Raw genomic sequence first — 23,414 nt, forward strand, 5'->3', positions numbered from 1 at the left:
ATAGAAAGGGGAAGCGTCCTTACATTTCCAATGCAGGAACAGCCATGGCTCGACTTTTAGAAAGCATTTGGTGACTTTGTGTTCCAAACAGGTTTTGGATTTTTAGTTAGTTCTAACTTGAACTTGGGTACAAGTGGTTGGTATCCTGGTGATTGATTTTCAGTTATCAGAATCACCCATACTGAGTCTTCTTTCTCTTCTCCGGGCCCAACATGAGGCCCCGTGGGAAGATGGTTCTTCACTGCTTAACTGCCCTATTTCAGCTAGCTAGTAAAATTGTTTTTATAGCAAATAGTTTGGAAGGGGTTGTGGTATAACATTCCTTGGGAGGTTGGTTCTTTATCAGTTGTACAGCCTGAATGAAGAATTTCAGGCATTGAGAGCTACCCACTCCTTTTCCCTGTGTAAATACCGCTGTTTTACTGTACACTTGTACCTCATCTAATATTTGCATTTGTGATGAAGCCTGTAGGGCCTGTACGTACTTGATACCACAAGGACTGGGTGTGAGTAGAAAGCTGCTCTCAGCACTTTCAATGAAGCATCATCTTTAAATAAACAACTATACTGTTTGTAGAATGATAGAACATAATGGTTGGTGGGGCCTTCAAGATCCTTTAGTTCAACTGGCTGCCAAAGCAGTAACTCGCGTCTTACAGCATTGCCAGGAGATGGTCGGCGAGCCTGTGTTGAAACAGCTCCAGCGAAAGGAAGTCCATCCGCTCTCAAGGCAGCCCATTCCATTGTTAAGCAACTCTTAAGGTTAGGGTAGTCTTCTTGATGCTCAAATCAAATATGTTCCACCTGCAGTTTAAACCCATTGCTTCTTGTCTTATATTCTGGACAAATATGAATGCTTCTTCTGCACCTTGTTAGTGGCAGCTTTTCAGCAACTTGAATATAGTGATTGTATTTCCTTTTAGTCTTTTCTTCTCCAGACACTGCCTGCCAGTGTGTCCAAACTTTCCCCGTCCATTTTTTGTATGCCTCTTGTTTTCCAAAAACAGTTGAGTTTGTCAGTTTCCCTCTCAAAATCCAATCATCTTCTTTTCATGACCCCATAATCCCTTGCGAGGTAGAGTCTGGGCAGATGAATAGAGCTGAGTGTTTACTGGCCGGATGACCTTCCTGTCGCCAATGCGGAGTTATATTCAGTAGATAGATTCTCATCGTGCCCAGAGAGAGAAATATCTGCCTCTACCTAGGATCGAACTCCAAATCCAATGCCAGAATAGAATTTAATGTTCTAGAACAGTCTGGCCAAAGGATAACAGAAAGGAAACCTGGAGACTTTTAAATGGAGACTGGACAGCCATTTGTCTGGAATGGCATAGGCCAGTGGTGGGTAACCTTTTTGGGCTCCTGTGCCAAAAATTGTGCATGTGCTTGCAAGCTCGCACTTGTGTGCCAGCATCCAGAAGGCAATGCGCGTGCCCCCTACACACACACACACGCAATACCCACCCACCCACCCCTGCCGCTTGAGGAAGGCTTCTGCAGTCTTTGTAGGCCGAAAACTAGGCCCGTTTCGTCACTTCTGGTGTTTTCAGAAAAAACGGGAAGTGACAAAACGGCTAGTTTTTGGCCTGCAGAAGCCTTCCTCAAGCCTCTGGTAACAACTGTGTTACTAACTTAACAACTACAGATTCACTTAACAACTTGGGCATAAAGGTCTTAAAATGGGACAAAACACATTTAACAATTGTCTCGCTTAGCAGTGGAAATTTTGGGCTCAGTTGTGGTCATAAATCAAGGGACTACCTTGTAGTCATGTTTTCTAACTTCTTGTCTAGGTCATTTGTAAATAAGCCCATGAAGTAGACCAGGCCAGGACATCAACGCCACAGGGAGAGTCAACCTACTTTTACTGAGAAAGTCAATAAAGCTATACACATAAATCTTTTGCAAGTCTGTGCCGTAAATCTTCTCCATCCTGTTCTAGTTCAGCAAATTAGGGAAGTAGCTACCTGAGCTGCTTCCATATGTTACCCCCATTGCTTTGGACTTTAGCCTGGAGTTGCCAGTGCTGCTCCACTTTTTCCAGCTTCACGTGGACCGACTGAAGGTATGACTGTCCTTGCCCAGGGTATGATCATTCAGCCAACCCTGCTGTGCCATCTGATAGGCCAGTCCAGCCTACCTTTGCCATTTTCTCTGCTGGAGTCACACGAGTTGGATGCTTTCCAAAAATTAAAACACGTTGAGCGTGCTGCATTCCTGGGTCAGCTCAACTGGTGACTATCAAAAAAGGAGATCGGGTTGGTTTGGCAGGATTTACTCTTTGTAAAACCCCTGCCGGCTTTTGCCAAGCAATGCATTCTTCCCTCAGTGCACACAAGCCAACTGTTTAGTCATCGGTTCCAGAATTTTGGCCAGGATTCACATCAGGCAGGATGGTGCTTTGCTGTCCATTCTCCCCTCCCCCTTTTGAAAGTGGGGCAGCCTTCGCCTTCTCTGAACTTCTGATGCTCCAGTCTTCCATGGTTCCTCCGCTGCACCAGAAAGTCCTCCAAGACAACACTCACAAGTCCCTTTGTGCCTCTTGGATGATCTGATTTTGGAGGCAGCAATCTCAACTTCTCTTTACTGCCATTTCTTTACCACTCCCTCCTTTTGGTCACCATCCTACTTAGAGCCCTCTGAATGCAATTCCCCACACACACACAGGAGAAGCCAGAAGCCAAGTAGGAATTGGGCCCCCTCCCCACCTGGCCTTCCACCTCTTAGCAGCTTGCCCACCCCTTCCTCCTCCTGGTTTTACCACCCCTAGAGCCAAAAGGGGCCTTTATTACTTTTGGCTTCCCTTGTGAGCTCCGCTCCTTTGGCTCTTCAAGGGTTCCCACTTCCTGCATTAGCTGCTGTCTGACAGGCATCCTTTTTGGGATTGACACCCGTCTCCTTGTCCCTTTGGTCAAAAGGGCATCTTGGGTGGGTTCCTGAGCTGCTTTTTCCCTCATTTTAGTTCTGAGTTCTCTTGCACTTCCTTTATCTGAGAAATTTTGTCTGTGAGATTCTGCCTAGTATTTCTCTAAAGTTGTTGGTCTCCTGGAATCTGATGTGCGTGTATGGCTGTGCTTCATTTTCTCACTCTGTAATATCTTGAACCCCAAGATGATGTCATTTCTGCCCAGATTTCCATTGTTTTTTCCTCTTCTGCCAACTCTTCCTTTTGATTAGGATCAGATTGAGGAAAAGCAATACCCTTGTCTTCTCTCTAGCCTTCTGGAAGACAAAAGTCAGCAAGACCACAGAGGAATTTAAAGACTTTGCAATCATGCATAAGCTAGTTTTTGAGCAGATGTACAAATAACTGAAATCTCAATCCCTCTCTCGCTATCTCTCCCCTCCCCCCTCCTTCTGAAAGTTCTGTCTTTTGTCCATTGTGCAGGTCTTCTACTTGACTTTGTGGTTGCTAGCACATTGTCACAATTGTTTTGTCTCCCCTTCCTTATATTTTTACCCAAATCCCTTTGAATACGTTCTTATCTTTAAATTACTGGAACTTTGAATAGGTGTATTTCCTTCACATTTAATGTTAATTTCTTCTCTGCACGTTTGAAGGCATTGTAGAATTTTATAAACAAAAGATACATTTCTTTGTAATTCTGGTGCCCACTGTTGGCACTTCAAAAATAATGTAGACGAATTTAAATAAACACAGAGGATGAAGAGTCAGCAGTACAGAAAACAAGTTTTATGAGAAGAGGTGAGGTAACTGTCTGACTTAGTCTAATGAACAGAAGGCCAACGCTTTACGGGACAAATTCTTGGAGTGTCCCATGAAGACCAAGGATTTGTTAACTGGTTCTGAAAGTTGAAAAAAACCTGAAGAACTTTCCATGTCTCAAGGAATCTTAACTGTGGGGCCATTTAGCCACTGCTGTCAATCATCAAGCAGAGACTGGATAGGTGCCTTCAGCCGCCTGTTTTTGTGGATAAAGCTAAGAAGGACTTCCGCACCCTGCCGTGCTTTACTCTATGTTTTCTACTTGAAAGTGCTGAAATACAGTGGGGAGTGACTTGCTTGCAAAGATTATAGATTTAAATGTTTGTCTTGCAAAGTAGCAGAACACAGAAATAGAAGATTTGTGTGCAAGAACTGCTAACACTGACGGTAGGATTTAAAATTCATTTTGAAAGTGTTGAACCAGCAGCGTGTCTTATTCTTTGGGGATTCTGGAAGGCTGGTTCTTAATTGAAATTTTTAAGGGTGTTTAAAACATCATCCAGAGCAGCTCTCTTGACTGACTTGAGGAAACCCACTGTGACTTAATAAGTAATGAAAAAGTATGTTTTCCACAAGCCCTTTACACAACAGGAAAGCTCCTGAAATGGACAGATTATTAAAATAAGGTTGCACGAAGGCGTGTGGGATGATCACATTTCTTGCCTGTTTGAGGCATTGGCTTCTGTGCCTAGGAGAAAGACTGCAGAGGCAGCAGGCTTGGGCCTCAGGAATGCACTTGGCTCGTCAGCAGTTAAATTTGTTTGTCTTGACTAAACTGTGTTTGATACAAGCCACGACAAGTCATCCCCCTCCCCCCCCCAAGGTTAATGGCACTACCAAAGGGGGAACAGAACTGAAGCCTTTAGAAAATAAGCAGGGGAATAGGCTGGTACCCAAAGCTTTCCAAAGCAGCTGCCAGGCAGGATCAACATCAGAGCCCCAGAAATGCCCTCCTGAGAAGGTCCTCTCCAGCTGCTCCCTCTTGCAGAGTTGGGCTACCTGGGAAGGAGATGATGCTTTTAGAAAGAGGTTGGACAGCCAGATGTTCAGAATGGTTTAGGTATCCAAGCTTAGGATATTTAAGACCTGTGGACTTCAACTCCCAGAATTCCCAAGCCAGCCAGGGGAACTCTGGGAGTTGAAGTTCACAGATTTTAAAGTTCCCCTGACATCGGGCCTCCTGCTTGAGCATGGGGTTGGACTAGAAGACCTCCAAGGTCCCTTCTAACTCTGTTAATTCTAGGCTCTTATAGCTGCCCTTTCCTCATCTCAAACTCTCAGCGCTGTCCAAGCGCAGAACAGCAATGCTGCCCTTGTGCTGGGGAGAAGTGCCAGTAAAAGGAAGAGGAGGCCTGGGCTGAGCAGCTTTCATTTGAATCTCATTTTCGGCAGCACTGCTTGGAAAGATGCACTTTTGTCTGATATTTGGTGTTAAAATTTGAAAAAGCCAAACAGCTGCAGCACTAAATGATGCTGGGGAGGGAGGCATTGAGTAGATCCTGGCAAATTTCCCCAATTCTGAGCTGGACATCTTAGCTGTTGCTTTAATTTGAAATTTGTTTCCTGTACTATACGCAAGTAGTGTTTGACTTAACGACTGGCCACTTAGTGACCATTTAAAATCACAGTAGACTTATCCCAATTCAAAGTTCCAACATCTTCTCCCCCAGGTGTGGTCAGCATGCATTTATGTGACTGTGATTTGTGATGGAGGGGTTTTTTTTTTTTTGGTTGGCTTTTACTTCCAGTTTCCAGCAAAAATAAAAAATAAAAAATCCCACAGCCAACAATGAGTTGTCAACAACCACAACCATCCATTCACTTAATGACCGCTGCAAAAAAAAAAAAGGGTCCAATTACGAGTTCACTTATGGTCATACGTTGAGGACTACCTGTATCTCACATTTCATACCAGAGCCAGCCTTTTTTTTCCCTGACTCTGGGCCCCCTGGGAGGTGGGTTGATCTGGGAGAAGCTGCCTGCTCAAAGCCCCTCAGAGGGGCTTTCTGGGTTTCCCTGCACCTGGTTCAGCAACCCCTGGCATATTTCTGCCCTGGACCTTCTCCACTGGAGCTTTTTCTTTCCACCAATGATCTCTTATTCCACCTGATAATGCAGGTCTGGTTTCATTCCTTCTTTTCATAGCTCTGGCCATGGGCCTCTGTGTGGCAATGATTGCCTTCGTCCGTCTGCCGAGCCTTAAGGTCTCCTGTCTGCTGCTATCGGGGCTATTAATTTATGATGTCTTTTGGGTGAGTTTTGGAATACACACCTGTATTTCTATATATATGTGTGTGTGTCTGTTACCACAAGCACAGTATTCTTCCAGCATGAGAAACTGGCTTGCAGCATTTGACATCACAAGCTAATTTTATGGAGTGTTATAGAATGCCTCTACAGGCGTTATGTTTCAGAATGCTTTGCATTGATCAACTGTCAAAATGCCTTTTCGTTTATATAAAATGTATGTTCATTTCCCCCCTCCCCCAAAAACATTCCCCTGAGGCTCTCATGTTCACTTCAGCTGGGAAAAGCATGGAAGGATCTGAAATCTTCATTAGGGGAGCTAAATATACATCTTAATGCACTTCAGCGTTTGGGAAATTAAAAGCTGCTACACGATGTGCATCATAAACCAGGCTCACCATAAAAATCTAACATATTTTAATTCTAAACCTTTGCTCTTCTATTTATGTATTTTTTTTCTTTTCCTTTGAGCTTGAAAGACCATATCAGGCATACCATATCAACAGCTGTGACTTCATGGAAAGCAAAGCGGCTGGAGTTTCTGGGATGGGAGCACAATCACCCTTAAAAAAAAGATCCCTTGACCAGCTCTTTGGTAGCTGCTACTTTACTGTGCTTGCAGCTCTAAGAGACATTCCCATCAAGTCATTTTCCTTCTCTCTTTCATCGAGCTTAGAGGCATGGGGGTGGGGTGGGGGGAGGTCTCCCCTTCCAAATCTCCAGGCTGAAGCAACATCAGTGATGAATGCCCAAAGAGGGCTGGGTCGATCTTCAACAGGGACCTGTTATTTAGGGGTGAAACGCCTGGCACAGTCTCTGCTTTGCAGAGCTGCCTTGCTGTGAAGACCTGCCTTCGTGGAAGCTGGGCTATTGATTCTTCAGAGTTCCTCCAAGGGTAGTTATATAAAGCTGGGCAAGCCTCCCGCTTCCTTGTTCACTGCTGACTAGTTAAGTTCTTTTATTTAAGGAAGGGCTTCCAAGTCATAGATAGAGCTGAATGATACAAGTGGACAAAGGGGTTTAATTTCCCCACAGAACATTTCTGTATGTCTTTCCCACCAGCAGCAAGGCGGCTCCGCCTGGCCCCTGACCCCCGGTGGATGCATCTGCCAGCCCCCCCGTTTTGCTTCCCTGCTGCAGGTTCCAAGTCGGCTTACGAGGAGCTCAAACTCGCCCTTTCTCCCCTCCAGGTCTTCTTCTCTGCCTACATCTTCAACAGCAACGTCATGGTGAAAGTGGCCACCCAGCCAGCAGACAACCCCTTGGATGTTTTATCCCGGAAGCTTCACCTGGGGCCCAGCGTTGGCCGAGACGTCCCCCGCTTGTCCCTGCCTGGCAAACTTGTCTTTCCAAGGTAGGATTGTTGGGCTTCTTTGCTTCCTGCTTCTCAGTCTGCTTTCAGGACACGATTGCCCTGACAGAAGAGGTACCCGTAGCCTGGCTGGCCTGGCCAGTTTGTGGCTCATGCTGGCCAAGAGGGAAGGGCTGCTGCGGGGGGTGTTAACGCCAGTTGCTCTTTTGCAGTTCTACCGGCAGCCATTTTTCCATGCTGGGGATCGGAGATATTGTGATGCCAGGCCTCCTGCTTTGCTTTGTTCTGCGTTACGACAACTACAAAAAACAAGCGAACGGAGATTCCTGTGGCACAGCAGGACCCGGGAACATTTCTGGCCGGATGCAAAAGGTCTCCTATTTCCACTGCACTCTCATCGGCTACTTCGTAGGTAAGAGGAAAGGACAGCTGGAAAAGGCTGTGACAACTGTGGAATGTGTTTGTGTGTGTGCATGTGTGTAGAAGTGTTCATTGGATCCCTCCATGGAAAGAAAATGTTTCTCTTACAAAACTCTTTAACAGTCTTTGTAGTATTTTCCCGAATCTCTCCCTCTCGCAAACTGTTCATTTGGGTTTGCCATAATTTGGAGTGATTTATGATTCTTTTCCAAGTGCAAAACAAACAAAAAGGTAAGAAGTGCAAATTCTTAAAACTCTTATATGTTGATCAAAACATAGCTTACACACATATAGGTTGTTCTCGACTTACACCCACAATTGGGTGTGGGATATCGGTTGTTGAGAGAGTAGCCATTAAGTAAGACATCACATGACTGCTTCGCTTAACAACCACAATGCTGGCCCTCTCAGTTGCCGTTGTTTAGCGATCTCAGGGGTCATTAAGCAGATGGAATTCCAGGTAAGGAACTCCAGGTGTGGGAGACCCTGGGCGGGACAAGTTGGAAATGCTGTGGGCAGGTTTCTCCCCTCAGACTGAAAATCCAAGCAGGATTGATCCATCTGCATGCGACCTGTGCAAGGCTTGCTTCCGCTCCCTGAAGCCCCCCCCCCCCCCCCCCTTACCCAACCACCCTGCCCTTCTTCGGTGGCACTGAAGGTCTTCCTGGGTGAAATCCAAGCAGGATTTTCAGTGCTAATATGGATAGTCGACCTGAGCTGGCTTCCCAGGGTCTCCTCCACTTCTCTCAAGCACCCCCATAGGAAGCGTTGACTTTCTGCCGGGGAAACTGCCAGGGAAGATTGCAAACGGCAATCACGTGACTTACGACCATGGTCATAAGTGCCAATGGGTTAAGTGACCAGATTATAATCATTTTGGGGGGCGGGGGGGGGGGAGAGTTGGAATATTTTGTGATGGTCAGACCATAAAGCACCTTTTCTGAGGGGTTGTTAATCTTAAACCTTGTTCAAATGACACAGTTTATGTAGAAATAGGGAGAAATGTGGAAATAGACCTATAAACCCGTATGTAGGTATGTATTTTTGTGCCTTTGAGTCAGTTTTTGGCTCCAGTGACCGCCCGGACAAGTCCTTGACGGTTTCTTGACAAGATTTGCAGAAGTGGTTTGCCATTGCTTCCTGCCTAGGGCGGAGAGAAAAGGCCCAAGGTCAGCCAGCTTATAGCCTGGTACCTTGAGCAATAGGCCAGTCTCATTCTCATAAACACAATACATGCAGCGTGAATTTCTAAATAGTTTCCGAATGGGACTCCTGACAGTTCAGATGCGGAAAGAGAGCGGCGTCTTCAGATCACTGTAGAATTGGAAGAGAACTTCTTTGTCACTGTACATGCCAGGGGCTAGCCACTTCCTGCCCGCTGCCCCAGTGACTTGATTGCAGGAAGCCAGCAGGAAATTGCCCAGCCTAATGGCATTCACGTAACAGCGGCACACACAGACTGCCTGGATTGCCAAGCAAAGCGGTCACACTTTATGAATACACTGTTTAATGAAGGCATTCCCAGGCCCAATTGCCATGATGGGTTGGGGAGTACTTGTAGACTTTTTAGCCAAACTTAGAAGAGGATTTATGCTGGCCATTCCAAATAGAGTAATTGAAGAATTCATGAGGGTTGGTAGCTTAAAAGTTTTTTGTTTAGCTTTTTTTTTAACACAAGGTTTTCTAAAACACAGGTAGTCTTTGACTAGGACCACAATTGAGCGCCCAAAATTTCTGTTGTTAAGTGAGAAATTTGTTGAGTGAGTTTTGCCCCCATTTTTACTTTTCTTGCCTCATTTGTTAAGTGAATCATTGTAGTTAATAAGTTAGTAACCTGGTTGTTAAGTGAATCTGACCTTCTCCATGGACTTTGCTTGTCAGAAGGTCCCAAAAGGGAGTCACATGACCCTGGGACACAACAACAGCAGTGACTACGAACCAGTTGCCAAGCATCTGGATTTTGATCACATGGTCATGGGGGGATGCTGCAAAGGTCGTAAGTGTGAAGTCACATCTTTCAGTGCTGTTGTAACTTTGAACGGTCACTAAATGAACTGTTGTAAGACGAGGACCACCTGTATAGCCCTGATTTTTAATTCGTTTTAAACATACACATATAGGCTAACTAGCTAATAGTATGAACTAGCAGAGGAATGTACAGCTTTGGAGCCATTATTAACTCTGGAAAGCTTTTTAGTTTTTAATTGGCTGCCTGGGGAATTCTGGGAATCGACGTCCACAAATCTTAAAGTTGCCAGGATTGGAGATCTCTGGTTTGCAGATCATTCTGTTTGGAAATGGGTAACAAAGCAGAGCCAGCAAAGACAAAATGTCCTCTTCTGCCCCAGGCCTTCTAGAGGTAGTAGATTTCTCCAGGGGTTGAATCTGCTGAGTAAAAATGAGACATCTTCTAGCAGTGCCTTTTCTCGCCTCCTTCGCAGGGCTCTTGACAGCAACCGTGGCGTCTCGCATCCACCGGGCAGCCCAGCCGGCTCTGCTGTACCTGGTGCCCTTTACCTTGCTGCCCCTCCTCACTATGGCCTACTTAAAGGTAAGTGCGGCAAGATGAAGACCAGCTCTGGGTTTGCCCCCCTTGGAGCAGGGGTCTCCAGCTGTGGCCACTTTAAGACTTGCGGACATCAACTTGCTGGCTGAGGAACTCTGGGATTTGAAGTCCACAAGTCTTAAAGTTGCCACAGTTGGAGACACCCCTGCTTTGGAGAGTCTGACCTGTAGCCACAGAACAGAGGCAGCTAATTCCTAGAAGGGCCTCTCTGAAGACTATAGTTCCTACTCAAAAAAACAAAAACAACAACAAAGAAATAATGAACTCTTGCCTTGAAAGGGCTGCGATGTTAAATCAGTTTTTGTTTTTACTTTTAAGTTTTAAATCTACCTGCCTGCAATTGCTTGAGACTGCCCACTGCCTGAAAACTTAACTCCTCAACGAATGCATGCATGTTAAAAATGTCTTTACTTCCTTCTTGAATCTTTTGTCAGGATGGCCTGCAGCAGCCCTACAGTGAGCAGGTAGTCCTCAACTTACCCCTGGTTGTTTAAAGACCATTCAGATGGCCTTGGCCTAGCTAAGGATAAGTACTGTTTTGCCCCAGCTCCTGCCCACCTAGCAGTTCAAAAGCATGCAAATGCAAGCAGCTCAATAGATACTACTTTGATGGTAATATCATTCTGTGTGCCTTGGGATATATATTAGTCATGCTGGCAGCATGGCCACGGAAGCGTCTTTGGACAGTGCTGGCTCCCTCAGCTAAGAAATGGAGATGAGCACTGTGCCCTAGAGTCAGAAACAACTGGACGGGGGAAACCTTTACCTGCTTTAAAAAAAAAAAACTTTGGAAAGAGTGCTGTTGTAAAATGTCAAAGTCACACTATCATCTACTGGGTGCTTGTCAATTGGCCTATGCTTACAACTGATTGCAGTGTTCTGTGGTCATTGGGCTGCTGTTTGTGCTGGGTTTTTTTTGCCTGTTTCCAACAACAATAAAAAAAAAGTCTATTCAGGGGAAAAGAATTTGAACTTAACAACTATATTTTTCTCCTAACAACTGCCATAAAAACAAACTAAAATTGAGCCCGGTCACATGGATGCTTAGGCATACGACCATCATAGCTCACAATTAATTTCTGGTCACAATTGTAAGGACCACTAATATAATACTAAAAGCCAATACAAGAAAACGTCATTAATTCAGAATTGTAAGCTGCCTTTAGGGCCAGGCCATTCTAGACAAAACCTACATAGGCAAAACATGACACAGTGAAGCCTCGTTTTTAACAGAGGGATGTCCATTAAAGAACTGGTGTAAGTCATTGGGGATTACAAGATTGATGTTTTTATCTCATTTGTGTCAATGTATACAAATGTATGATTGATACAAATGATATAAAATGCTACAGATGTAATTATGCACATTGGTCAAATTACATGGACTGACCGAGTTTGGAAATGATTTAGATTGGAGACTAAAATATTGTCCGTTCCACCTGAAGCTTCTAAAGGGAAGGCAGCTGGAGAACTGATCTTTCATGCGTGTTGTCCTGTGGCTCGCTCCCTGCAGGTAGTCCTGGCTTAGCTACCACCCGCTCAGCAAATACTCAGAGCTACAACAGTGCTGGATGAGGAGATGTAACAACCTGCCCTTGAAGAGCATCCCCAGGGTCACCTAATCATGGTTTTGGTGCTCCAGACAAGCGAAGTCAGTGGGGAAGCTGGCAGGAAGTTACAAGTCACAAGCATCATCGTGCATGATTTGCTTAGTAACTAGAAGGGACGTTTTACGTTGGACATAGTCATGCCATTTTCCACTTTACAACCTTAGCAATTAGCAGTGGGGTTGCTGTTTCCGATGTCAGTCGTTAACCGAGGATTACCTGCACTTCTTGGAACCAGAGGCATCACTTTGCATACTGTAACTCTAAATGAAGCAGGAGGGTTTCATCACGGAGCAACATGAACCGCAGGGCCCAAAATATAAAGAAAGGCTTTGAAAGGCAAAATACACCAGTGTTGTTGTGAGGCCTTTGGGGCCATTTCCTTAGAACAAACCTGCTTTTTTTGGGGGGATGGCAGTTGAGAATAAACCATTCCTGATGCCTCCCAGGACAGCATGTGCTTTTTTTCTGCTCTGTCTGGAGCCCATGAGATGTTGGCTAAAATGGCCCTTCAGATAATTGGTCCCCAACCATTTCCTTCCAGAGGTTCACACTAGCACTTTGTGTGGGGCCTTGAAATGCATGGATTGCCTCTGCAGTGGCTCCCGACTTCTGCCCCGCCAGCCTTTCTTCAGAGGACTTCTGTGAAAATACTTTGTAGCAGACCAGGAATTATCATGGCAGTAATCAAATATACACTTGAACTCTTGGCAAGAAATGCAGTGACTTTATAAAGAGATCAGGCCTGGGGGGAACTCAACCCTCCTTAGTCCTTCTTGACTGGGCTTCACCCTGGTGTTCTTCTGAACCATCTCTGAGGGGTTGGTGTCCCTCTTGAAGAGTCATATTCTCCTTTCTGAAGGAGCAGCAGCGCCAGTCAGTGGTGGGAGAGGAGATTTTGTGGACCTTTCCTCTTTCCCTTCCTTCCTTAGACTTAGACTAACTTTCTTGTCACTTTGAATGGACACTAATCGGCATACATTAAAATGAAATTTCATTGCATACAGCTCTCAGAGGGTGACCACTTCCCATATACACTACATAATCATGACTACATATATACATACATACATACAAAATTATGCATATGCCCACATATATCCTTCCTTGCTAACCTCCAGCTGATGCGGGGAAGGCATCCATGACTCCTATCCTAGGTAGTCCTGGGCCAAAGACCTCGAGCCTTAAAAACAGCCCCTTCCTGGGAGGGGAAAGAACAGGTTCCTTCTGAATCCCACTCGGATGGAGCAGCTTTGAGTTTGTGTGTGCCAAACGTCTAGATGAACCCAACTTTGATTCTGGATAAAACAGTTACACCCCAGTTCAGAAGCTTTTTGCCATTTGCGAGCGTCCCTGGACTCACATGTCCCGCTCAGTTGGCAGGGGACAACTATGACCAGGTTTCACACTGTGATATTTTGTGTGCCAATTGTAACCGTTCTGGATTGGGCAGCCTTGCTCACAGTCACTCAGCCCTGGTCTCTTCCTGTTGGGCGGCTGTGAGGTGCTCCTTGGAGGGCTGTTCTTGAACATTCAGAAGTTTCAGCTTTACAAAACGCTGGGCGTTGGAGACTTCTTAAAGTTGCACAAGTTGAAAAATCCAGTCCTAAGTGATGGTCACAGGTAGTAGCCAAGGGCTGTATGTGGGTATATGCAGAGTGGGGGACTTGTGCCCTCGCGCTTAGGAGCTGCCCTCCCATGGAGTCTCGGCCAGCTGCGTTTCTCTAGGCTTTAAGCAAAGCTGTCGAGGCCCCTTTGCTTCCTTTAGCACAGGAAGGGCAAAGGAGCTGCAGTTGTGCACTTTCCAGTTTAATTTTTTATTTGTGTTTTATGTATTTTGGTTACTTAATTTTCTTCCAGGTATTTTTATCGATGAAAAGATTGACATCTCTCTAGAGCCTTGGGGATTGGGCAGTTTACAAAAGCAGTAAATAAAAGAACTAGCAATCTCTTAATTCTCCACTCTCTATCGATCCAGCATTTTATCGCTACTACATTCATTGAATCTTATTTATTATTAAATTTATATGCTGCTCATCTTGTTGAGAGGCTTGATTTTTCTGCCCATTCCTTTCCTCTTTTTACTTTTCAGCTGGGATTGTTAGTACCTATTGTTGGTTACAAGCCATAGGAGCTGAGCTGCTCTGCCGTCTCCCTGCACCTGTTTCTCTCTCATCGTGGTTGAGATGTGAGAAAATGGCCTCTCCTCCCCTTTTCTGCTGGCACGGTCCAAATGCACCTTCCCTTGGGGCCCTGAGTGCCTTTTGGACTTCCTTTCTGATCACGCCCATCCTCCATTTCCTTCCATTCTTGGAGGAGAGGGGATCTTTCTGGGCGTCCATCATGTTTTCCGAAGATGCCCCCACTCCACTTCTTTCTTTGGACTAGGGGGCCGTCCTACTGCGATCTTAGTTTTGGGGTGGCTCCTCTTGCCTTCCAGGGTCTTTGTGGGTGGGAGCCCTCTGGCTCACCTGGCCCAGGAGTCTTCCCTCCTTTCGGAAAGGAGCCCCTGATTCGGAAAGACTCCAAGGTGTTGCTCTGCTCTTTTCTCCCTTCCTGGCCAGGTCCTTTCAGAGAGGGGGGAGCATGCAATAAAGCCCCCTTGGCCTTCCCCTCCTGCCCAGAGTGATCCCTCGCGGCACCTCCGATTCTGCATCCTTTGTGTCCTGTGAAGGACGGCTATCCTCAGTCAAGAGCCACTTGTTAGCTCCAGCCATCGCAGCACCCGGACAGTCACGGGACCGTGGTCTGTGCACTTGGCAGCCAGCTGACCCTTAGGATGGTTGCAGCATCACCACGGCTGCGTGATCACCTGCTGGCTTCCCACAAGCACAGTCAAGGGGAAAGCCACACGTCCTTCCATTTTAAATCCACCCCAAGCCCCGCCCTGCTTGCACCACACCGGCCCCTTGTGTGCCTCCCCACTGCCCCTCCTCCCCCTGGCAGCAGCCATGTTCCTGCCAGCCAGCCTGCTTGCAAGCCGACAACTTCCTGTCAAGCTTCTCATTGACTTTGAGTGTTGGACGCTGGCAGGAAGTTATGATGAGGTCCTCGCTTAATGACCCACAAACCTTGCTTAACAACAGCAGTGGGGACTGCTGGGGTTGTTGTTGCTAAATAATGACGTCACACTTCATGACTTCAGTGCTTAGCGATGGAAATTCCAGCCCCCATTAGCTCCACTAACTGAAAGCTACCTGTAGTGGGGAAAGGATATTTGTCAATGAGAATCTTGCATCACGTCCTGATAGGGTGTGGCCAGGGAGGCAGAGCCCGTTTCTCCGATCACTGCTTCTCTCCCTCTCAGGAAAGGGTCTCCATCCTCACCACCTGTTGTATTGCCTCTTCCTCAGAGTAAAAAGCTCTGCAAAATCCCTTTGTCCAATCTTGGAAGTTTGTGGCAGCTGCTCTTTATTTCCTGCTTTCCTCAAAAGTTTCTGGATGGGAAGGGAAATGTTTTCAAAGAAAAAAACCCAAGAAAGTCCAGTTGCCCTTTGGAAAAGCACTTCTGGGACACCCTGGAATGTCTTCTGAAGCTCCAAGAGAATTCAGAGTTTTTCTTGAGAGCGTGGGCCATTGCGGCACCGTCTTCCACTTGGGGTCTCCTCTTGTTTTGTTTCTAGAAGCATCCTTGTAACTCCTGTCTGTCTGTAAGCATTTCCTGAGTCTGTTTGAAGATCCCAAGATAACAGCTGGAAGTGGACCCTTTGCCTCCAAGCAATCCTTTTCCAGCACAGCTGTATCTATCTGCACTTCCCCTGCAGGTGGTTTTTGGGGTTTCTTGGAAGAGAACAGGCACAGCACCTGCCTTTCCAGGTCCCAGGGGCAGCTCCCCACCTCAGCTGACCCCTCAGGTGAACAGTGACCCCAAGGCAAAGGTGAGCCTTGCTGCCTAGGGAGCCTCTCTCACATGCCTCCTCAAGTAGGTCAGGAGTATCAGCAGCAGCAGCAGCCCTGCTCCCGTGGGCATCCAAGCAGTGAGAAAGGCGGTCAAGAGCAGCCACCGGCCTCTGCCAGGTCCACAGAAAGGAGGGCTCCGACTTACACACGGAGAGCAAGGAAGCAGGAGCATCAGCCAGCCGTCAGTCTGCTTGGTTCTTCCACTTGGCTCTGCTTATTTGAATCCCCCGCTAGACTCTTGCTTGCTTGGGTTTTACAGACAGCAATAGCCCTTGGACTTCTATGCCGCTTCGCAGTGCTTTCCAGCCCCCTCTGAGCAGTTTACAGAGTCAGCCTATTTGCCCCCAACAATCTGGGTCCTCATTTGACCCACCTTGGAAGGAGGGAAGGCTGATGAGCCTGGTGAGAATCAAACTGCCGAACTGCTGGTAGCTGGCAGTCAGCAGAATTAGCCTGCAGTACTGCAATCTAACCACTGTGCCATCATCAGATCATTTAACTCAAATTATTATAATTTAGTGAAATGCATATGCCACCCTTCTTGCTAATAAGGTGACCCTGGGCAGATTACAAGCAGCAAAAAGATATAGAAACAATTCAAATTACAATTTCAACACTGTATAAAAACCTAGATAATGACTTCAGCATGATAGGACAGTATTCTTCAGGTTGGGTGACATCACTGAGAAGGCCCCGTTTTGAGCAGGAGCGGGGTCTCCACTTGGGTTATGACATTATTCAGGAACTCGGCTGAGCGCTCGTCTCTTGGGAGTCGGTGCCTCTAATGGGGACCAGAAGCAAGTGGGGTTGGGGTGTGTGCGCATGCGCGCCGGGGTTCAGCAGAAAAACACCTTCAGTGGCGAGTTTTCCAATGCTCGTACTGTCCTCAATGCTTGCCCATCATTGAGCCCACAGTTACACTCATAAGTTGTGATGGTGGTTATGAAATTTGGCCCAATTTTTACCACCTTTTTTGCAGCAGTTGTTAAGCGAACCCATTATTATGGGTCTTTTCTCTCTCTCTCTTGCTGAAAACTGGAAGTAAATGCCAATTTCTGGCAAAAGAAGTCATAAATTGTGGCCGTGTGACTGCAGGATGCCACAGACGGCCCATAGCATAGAGGGTGTGGTCGAAGTCTGCAGTGGGAGGCCTGGCGGAACATTATATCTGGATCCTAAGCTTTTTTTTGGGGGGGTTCCATCATTAATGGTAACCAAGCAACTGGTCATAAGTAGAGGACTATTTGCTGGCTTTTAATTTTTATAGGGAAATGCGTCCATGGTGGAAAGCAGGTAATAGTTTTTCTTCTCTTAAACCAAATTTTTTTCAGGAAATTCTTCTAATGAAAGGAGGTGCTAGGATTACATTTATGTAACGCAAGCAGGGAGTCCAGAGGTCACTTGTCCAGCTGAAGATTCTCCACCCCCCAAAAAACATCCCCGCCTGCCTGCAATGACAGTCCCCAGAATTCCCCCCACTTCCAGCACTGGGCCCCCTACCACGTCAGCAATGGACAACCCTGAACAAGGATTCGCACCTCGCTCTTTGTATAAATGGGGCAAAGCATCTTCCCCTTCAGGGGTCATCAAACTGCAGATCGTGTGGTGACCAGCTCTGAGCTGAGGGCCTATACTGGCCCAGGATCTGGTTTTTTTAAAATATATATATAAATGATGCTACATTTCAGTGGTTAGAACTTAGATGGCCTAGTATTTGAACATCTTTTCAACATTTACATTTTGTTGTGTTTTACTAAACTGGGTGAAATGTTTATATATTATACAGGATATATTCCTAGTCCACGTATGATACCCCACACGCTAAATAACTATCCGATCTCTCCGGCAGGGCGATCTGCGCCGCATGTGGTCGGAGCCATTCCATTCGAAGTCCAGCAGCTCACGGTTCTTGGAGGTATGATGGAGCAGACGAACAGCGGCCAAACTTCTGCCCGGTCGTTTTCTCACTCACAGCTTGCTTGCTGGTGCCTGAGGCTGGGCTGGTACTTAGGAGCATTGCCAGTTTGTGGAACTTGTACAGATGGACTTGCTGTATTTCCAGGAGGAGGGGGGTGAGCTGCCCTCCCCGCTCATCTCCAGCCTCCCTTCCTCCTTGTGACTGGAGACCCCTCGCCGGGCTCCCTTCTCCTCCCGGCCCCCCCCCCTCCTGTTTACAACTCAGTGCCAGACCATCCGCTGTTCTTGAGGGGGAGGAAGAGGAGGAGGAGGCAGCTTGGAACAGCAACACCCCCCCGCTGAGTCATTGTGGAACTTGTGAACACTACAAGGAAAAATGGCCACAGCACTTGGGAGTTTCCTGGAAAACCCCACCAGTACTTTGGACCCTGTTTTTCTGTTGGACTCCAGTTTCGGAAAGAACTGAATTTCTTCTCTCACCGTACTCTTTCTCCCCCCTGCCTTCCATTTATTTTCTCCTGTGGTGTGAGGTGACCTATGACATCCTCAGACATCGATTGACTTCTTGCAGTTATTACACCAGATTAAAAACTTAGTTGTAACAAGTTACATTTCCACCCTGATCTCATGATGCAGTGAATAAGAGCACCACCCACCCACAGACACACACACACACACACACTCCAACACTACTCCTCCTTTTATACATCCCTACAGGCATATGCACATATAGCATTGTATGTGTGTGTGAACCGACACAAAACACAGACCCCCCACCCACCCACCCACCCACACTGCAAGGGTAAACTCTGCTAGGATCATGCTTTGTAGCTGAGAGGGGCTTGCTGTAATTTTGAGCATGTAGAGCAGTTGACAATGGCTTTCTTGTATATGGATCTGCAAACAGCCCAATGCCGCTCCCTGTTCCTCCCCACGAGCGACGCTTCCAGCTTCTTTTTCTTTTAAAGGTGGTGTATGTTGTACTGGATTTTAGGGGATTTTCTTTTTGGTTTGCAATCAATGTAGCAAACTTAGGGGAGGAAGAAAGACGGAGCCGTTTCCTTCCTGCCCCGTTTTTTGTTTGTGAGTTTGTTTTTTTACAACTTGTCCATTACAGTTTTTAGTAGCTCTCTTCTTGACTTAATGCATGTATTATAGCAGCTGTTGTCTCCGTGTGTTCTGATCATAGTAATGTATGACTTGTAAATACATTTTTTTCTATTTTCTATTTTTTTGGTAATTTCTTTTGCATTGTTTCATTAGTGTGTTGTATTTCTCCCCATTACCCAGTGTTTAAAAGTTGGGGGACCTCACCCTCTGCTGTTGTGATGGTCAACATTTATGATGACTACTTTGTACCTGGGAGTCTCTTAAAAACAAGGACTTTTCTAAACAAATTGTCCGGGTTCTGTTGTGTTAACTGTGACAGATCAACGGTTTCAAAGTTTCCCGGCATTTCTTTCTGATCAAAAGTTTCTGGTTTTCTATTTGAAAGGTCTGTGCCTGTAAAATCTCAAATCCCAGAAGGTTCCAGGCCTTTCCCAGGCTTGCTTTTAAGGAGTTGGACCCGAGACGGTTTATTACCCTTCAGTCACCCATGGACAGTCATCTCCTGGCATGCAGCTAGTCCTCATTGTTCCCCTTCTGTGTTCCTCTAGCAAGTTCCATGTTGCCTTCACGTCCAATTTGAGAGCTTCCTGGAGGCGTCTGGTTTAGGCGCCTGCAGGAGATGGCCTTGTGGCCCCCACTCATCTGGTCCAATTGACTTCCTCCGGGTCTCCACTTTAGGAGGCACCTTGAGAAAAGTGGCACACAATTCTCCATTAAGGGAACCCCACAGCTTTCCTCCAGAAGTTGGGTGCTCCATCCCTGGAGGTTTTTTCAAAGAACCGGTTGGCCAGCCATTTGTCTGTAATGGAGAGGAGGGAAAAGTGTCCCACTTTGGGAACTTTTAAGACTTCAAGTCCCAGAATTCCCCAGCCAGCCTAGTCTTCAAGTTCCAAGACTGGACCCCCCAGTATAAGGTCTCCTGCTTGGGCAAGGGTTGCACTGAAAGACCTGCCAAGTCAGGTCTGGTATTCTGTATATTTCACCTTTTCTCCGTCATGGAACCGCAGGCCGCCCTACTTCCATCCAGACTCTGGCCCCTCTAAGAGCTGCTTGACTTCTAAAGATGGCTGCTTCTGTTGTCTTTACATGCGCTCAAGATCAAGGGGTATGCTTGGAGCAGGGGTCTCCATCCTTGGCAACTTTAAGACTTGGGGACTTCAACTCCCAGAATTCCCAAGCCAATGAACACTGGCTGAGGAATTCTGGGAGTTGAGGTCCCCAAGTCTTAAAGTCCCCAAGGTTGGAAATTCCTGGTCTGGAGGAATTCTGAAAATTTTCTTGTCTTTTATTTCCAAACAAATCCAGGACTTCTGTAATTGCCAAACAAATCTAGCTCTTGTTCCATGCATCGGAGACTCACAGTTTATCTTGGTTTAGTTGACCGATTGGAGCCGATCCTAAGAATCCCTGCATGTTTCTCGCACTCGAACTCATCAGGCCGACCTCCGCCGTGTCTTGATATTTGCCTGCCTTAAACTTGTTCCTCAAGCAGTTTTACTATTTGAAGAGCACAGACCTTTGGAAAAGGAGCCACCTTGGAAGGAAAGTTAATTTTGCATTTGTTCAAGTCACAGGGCGGCGGGAATTCCCTTCCAAATACAGAGCCTCTTAAACTTAAAAAAAGCTTCCATTAGGAGCCGGGGTGCATTTGCATAGGCAGCAAGAGCAACGAAGAAGACACTGCAGAGAGGCCAGATTTTTTTAAATGAAGGGCACGAAACCCTCCCCTGAATTCTGGTCCACTAATTTTGCATACTGGATTTTTGCACCACCTCCTCTCCTACCCCCCCCCCCAAACTCTTGACTGGCCTTGACTTTTGAAAATCCTTACTGAAATCCCCCATTTTTTTGCAGTTGAAAGTTCTTGTCACTTTCAATCATTTTTCAATTCTGGGAGATCGTTTTCTTGTTCTCAGTGATAGTGATGTAATCACTCGTCTTAAAATCAGTTTTGGTGCTCCTAGGAGAATGTACCCATTTGCATGGAGAATTTCTGTAAATTGCAGGTTATGGGAGAATGTGAGGAACGTTTTGAAGCCATGATAACCATGTTTCTTGTCTGGCTCTAGAGGGCTGGGAATTGGCAGGCAGGAAGCACATCTGGCCCTATGAGCCAGGTCCCTGTGGAAGGGTCTGGAAGAAGCGGGAAAGCCTATACGTGACCCGGGTCTCGTGGTGTCAGTCTGCACTCCTCCTGGAGGGCCTTTCGATGTGCTGCGATGGGTTAAGAGTGACTGGGATTTTCAGCTGCGCAAGCAGTGCATATGTGGTGTTTATTTTGCTCTGCTCAGACCATGCCTTTCTATAAAATATTCCCAATGTATGCATATTTTTAAACCATACTTTTTAGAAGTCATATTTTTACAAGTCCGTTAAAAAGCAGCTCCAAAGTGGATGCTATACTTGTACTATAATTAACATCCCAGCATCTTATAAAGTATATATTAATTTGTGCTTGTGGCTCTAATTTATTTAATGAGATGTGTCGAAATTATATGTCATTGAGGCACTGATGATCAGTGTCTGGTTTCTTCAAATCCATTTAAAATGGTTTAGTTTTTGATCCCTTAAAAGAGAAAAGAGGGAGGGAAAATTATTATACAGGCAGTTGATGCTAGGTTGTGTTATATCAAATTACACATTTTACTTTCTATTTAAAACTGTTCTCGTTTTCTGCTTTGAATTGGCTCCGTGGGAGGAAACAATGGCTCACTTCATGTTCTCCCACTGTGGCTGTAAAATGACTAGAAACTGGCGGAGTTTTTGTTAGGCAAGGTTCATGCCTTTTTCGACCATAGTAATTTTAGCAGGGACTTGAGCTTGTACGGAGGCCCAGAGTAGCAGAAGGCTGTTCTCTGGTGCGGAGTGGAGGGCCTTTTCCTAAGCAGAGCTGACCAAGGGCACGTGCAGATGCCAGCTGGGGTGGGCAGCGCTGGAGCCGGTGGAGATGGCTCTGCTGAGCCCTGCCAGTTGGAGACATCTGAGTGGCCAGAAACCTGTCGGTGTCTCCTCCTTGTCTGGATGGAGTCCCTGTTGGCTGGCTCTTGCTCAGTCCTTTGCCCTGCCCAAGCATGGCTTCAGGTGCCAGCTCTGCCAGCCTCTCAGAAGAATTCCAGATGGCCACGGAGAGGCCCAGGAGGTCTAATAAGATCCCAGGTTATCCCACAAAGCACCAAGGAGAGTTTACGCTTAGCAGCTCTCCAACTCCTGCTGTGCAAGGGGTTGTCTGGACGCGGATGTATCCAGAACCGAGGAAGATTCTGCCAGAGGACCTTCTAAGGAGGAGGAGGAGCAGCAGAAGGACGTTTTGTTCACTTGCTTAAACATTTTGTTGAATAATTTTTGATTCAGAAGCGCATACTCTTTCTTTTCTTTTCCTGTGTTGTAACTGTTCAGGTAGCCCTTAAGCTGAATTCGGGTTGCTAAGCAATGCCGTCATTAAGCAAATCATTATATTAACCAGACCCAATTTTATGACTATTTTTTACCTCAAATCAAAGATCATGGTCATTAAGTGAATTACGATTGTTTTGGGAATCCAGCTTCCCCGATTGGCTGCTTGTCAGAAGCCAGCTGGGAAGGTGGCAAACTGACCGCAAGATGCCACAACCGTTGTAATGCGAGCGCCCCAGTTGTGAGCACGTGACCACAAAGCTGATGTAATAGTTGTAACTTCAAAGTAAGTCTTAAAGCAAGGCCCAACATTGAACCTCCTGGACTCCATAGGAAGATCCCACACTTGTGCTACTTCTCTAGTATCCTGGAATGGTGCATTTTTTAAGCTTTCTTTTTATCCCCATCTTGAAGACTAACTTTGCCTGCAATATCTTTATGATGTTTTAAAGAGTTATTATGGGAGTTGGATACTGCTTCAGTGGCAACCCTTTCCAAGAAATATATACCTTAAATCACTATCAAAAGTTAAAAAGACTAACGAAAGTTAATCTTATTGCCCTGAGGAAACGCACTACAACACGCACAGCTTATGGCCATTTGCATCCAGAACCGCCTTTAGCTTCCAGGCGGCCTTCCAGGGCAGCCCCTTATAGAGTGTATTGCAGTAATCCAACCAAGGGAGAAGCAAGGCATGACGACAGAGCAACAGATCTCCTGGCGCAGAACCAAGACCAAGCAAGAGCCCCCTCAGCTGCCATTGCCCCCACTCCTTCGGGCGGAGGCCACGAATCCAACCGGTGATCCTGGTTCACCGGTTCCAAAGGAGGGAGTGCAGCCCTTCCATAAGCGAGGGTAGAATCTCCCTGGACTCCGATAGTCTTGGGATCCAAAACAATTCCATCTTACTGGATTCCGACTTCTGGTCACTCCTTTGTGGCTTCAGGCCAAGATACCCAGCTGAATATTGGCCTACTGATGCGGTGTCAAGAAATAAACCTGCCACGCTTCACGTGGACGTTGTAGAGGAGGAGTTGCACATTGCAGCCACCCACAACTGAAGGGCTCCACTTCTCCCACTACCATTTGCTGGATTTAGCTTAGTGGAAGGACAAGCACGCTTAAAAGTGTGCCACCGGTTCCCAAACACAGGCGACGGCCCAGACCGAGGCTGTGATTCAATCAAAGGCTGCTGAAAACTCCAGGAGGGACACA

General features: G+C 46.4%; 1 protein-coding gene across 1 annotated transcript in view; it reads left to right on the plus strand.

Annotated features, from left to right (window-relative positions):
- SPPL3 (signal peptide peptidase like 3) overlaps window positions 1–19,093 on the plus strand; it is a 114,234-nt gene extending 95,141 nt beyond the window's left edge. Inside the window, exons 7-11 of the mRNA XM_087943078.1 lie at window positions 5,873–5,979; window positions 7,165–7,328; window positions 7,499–7,698; window positions 10,148–10,257; window positions 17,629–19,093. Of these exons, the coding sequence (XP_087799204.1) occupies window positions 5,873–5,979; window positions 7,165–7,328; window positions 7,499–7,698; window positions 10,148–10,257; window positions 17,629–17,700 (653 nt within the window). The 3' untranslated portion in view covers window positions 17,701–19,093. The remainder of the gene's footprint in view (window positions 1–5,872; window positions 5,980–7,164; window positions 7,329–7,498; window positions 7,699–10,147; window positions 10,258–17,628) is intronic.
- The last annotated feature ends 4,321 nt before the right edge of the window (window positions 19,094–23,414 follow it).

This window comes from Notechis scutatus, chromosome 13 (assembly GCF_049901735.1).
Source record: "Notechis scutatus isolate UNSWTSFEM ecotype Mainland chromosome 13, rNotScu1.2, whole genome shotgun sequence".
NCBI lineage: Eukaryota > Metazoa > Chordata > Lepidosauria > Squamata > Elapidae > Notechis > Notechis scutatus.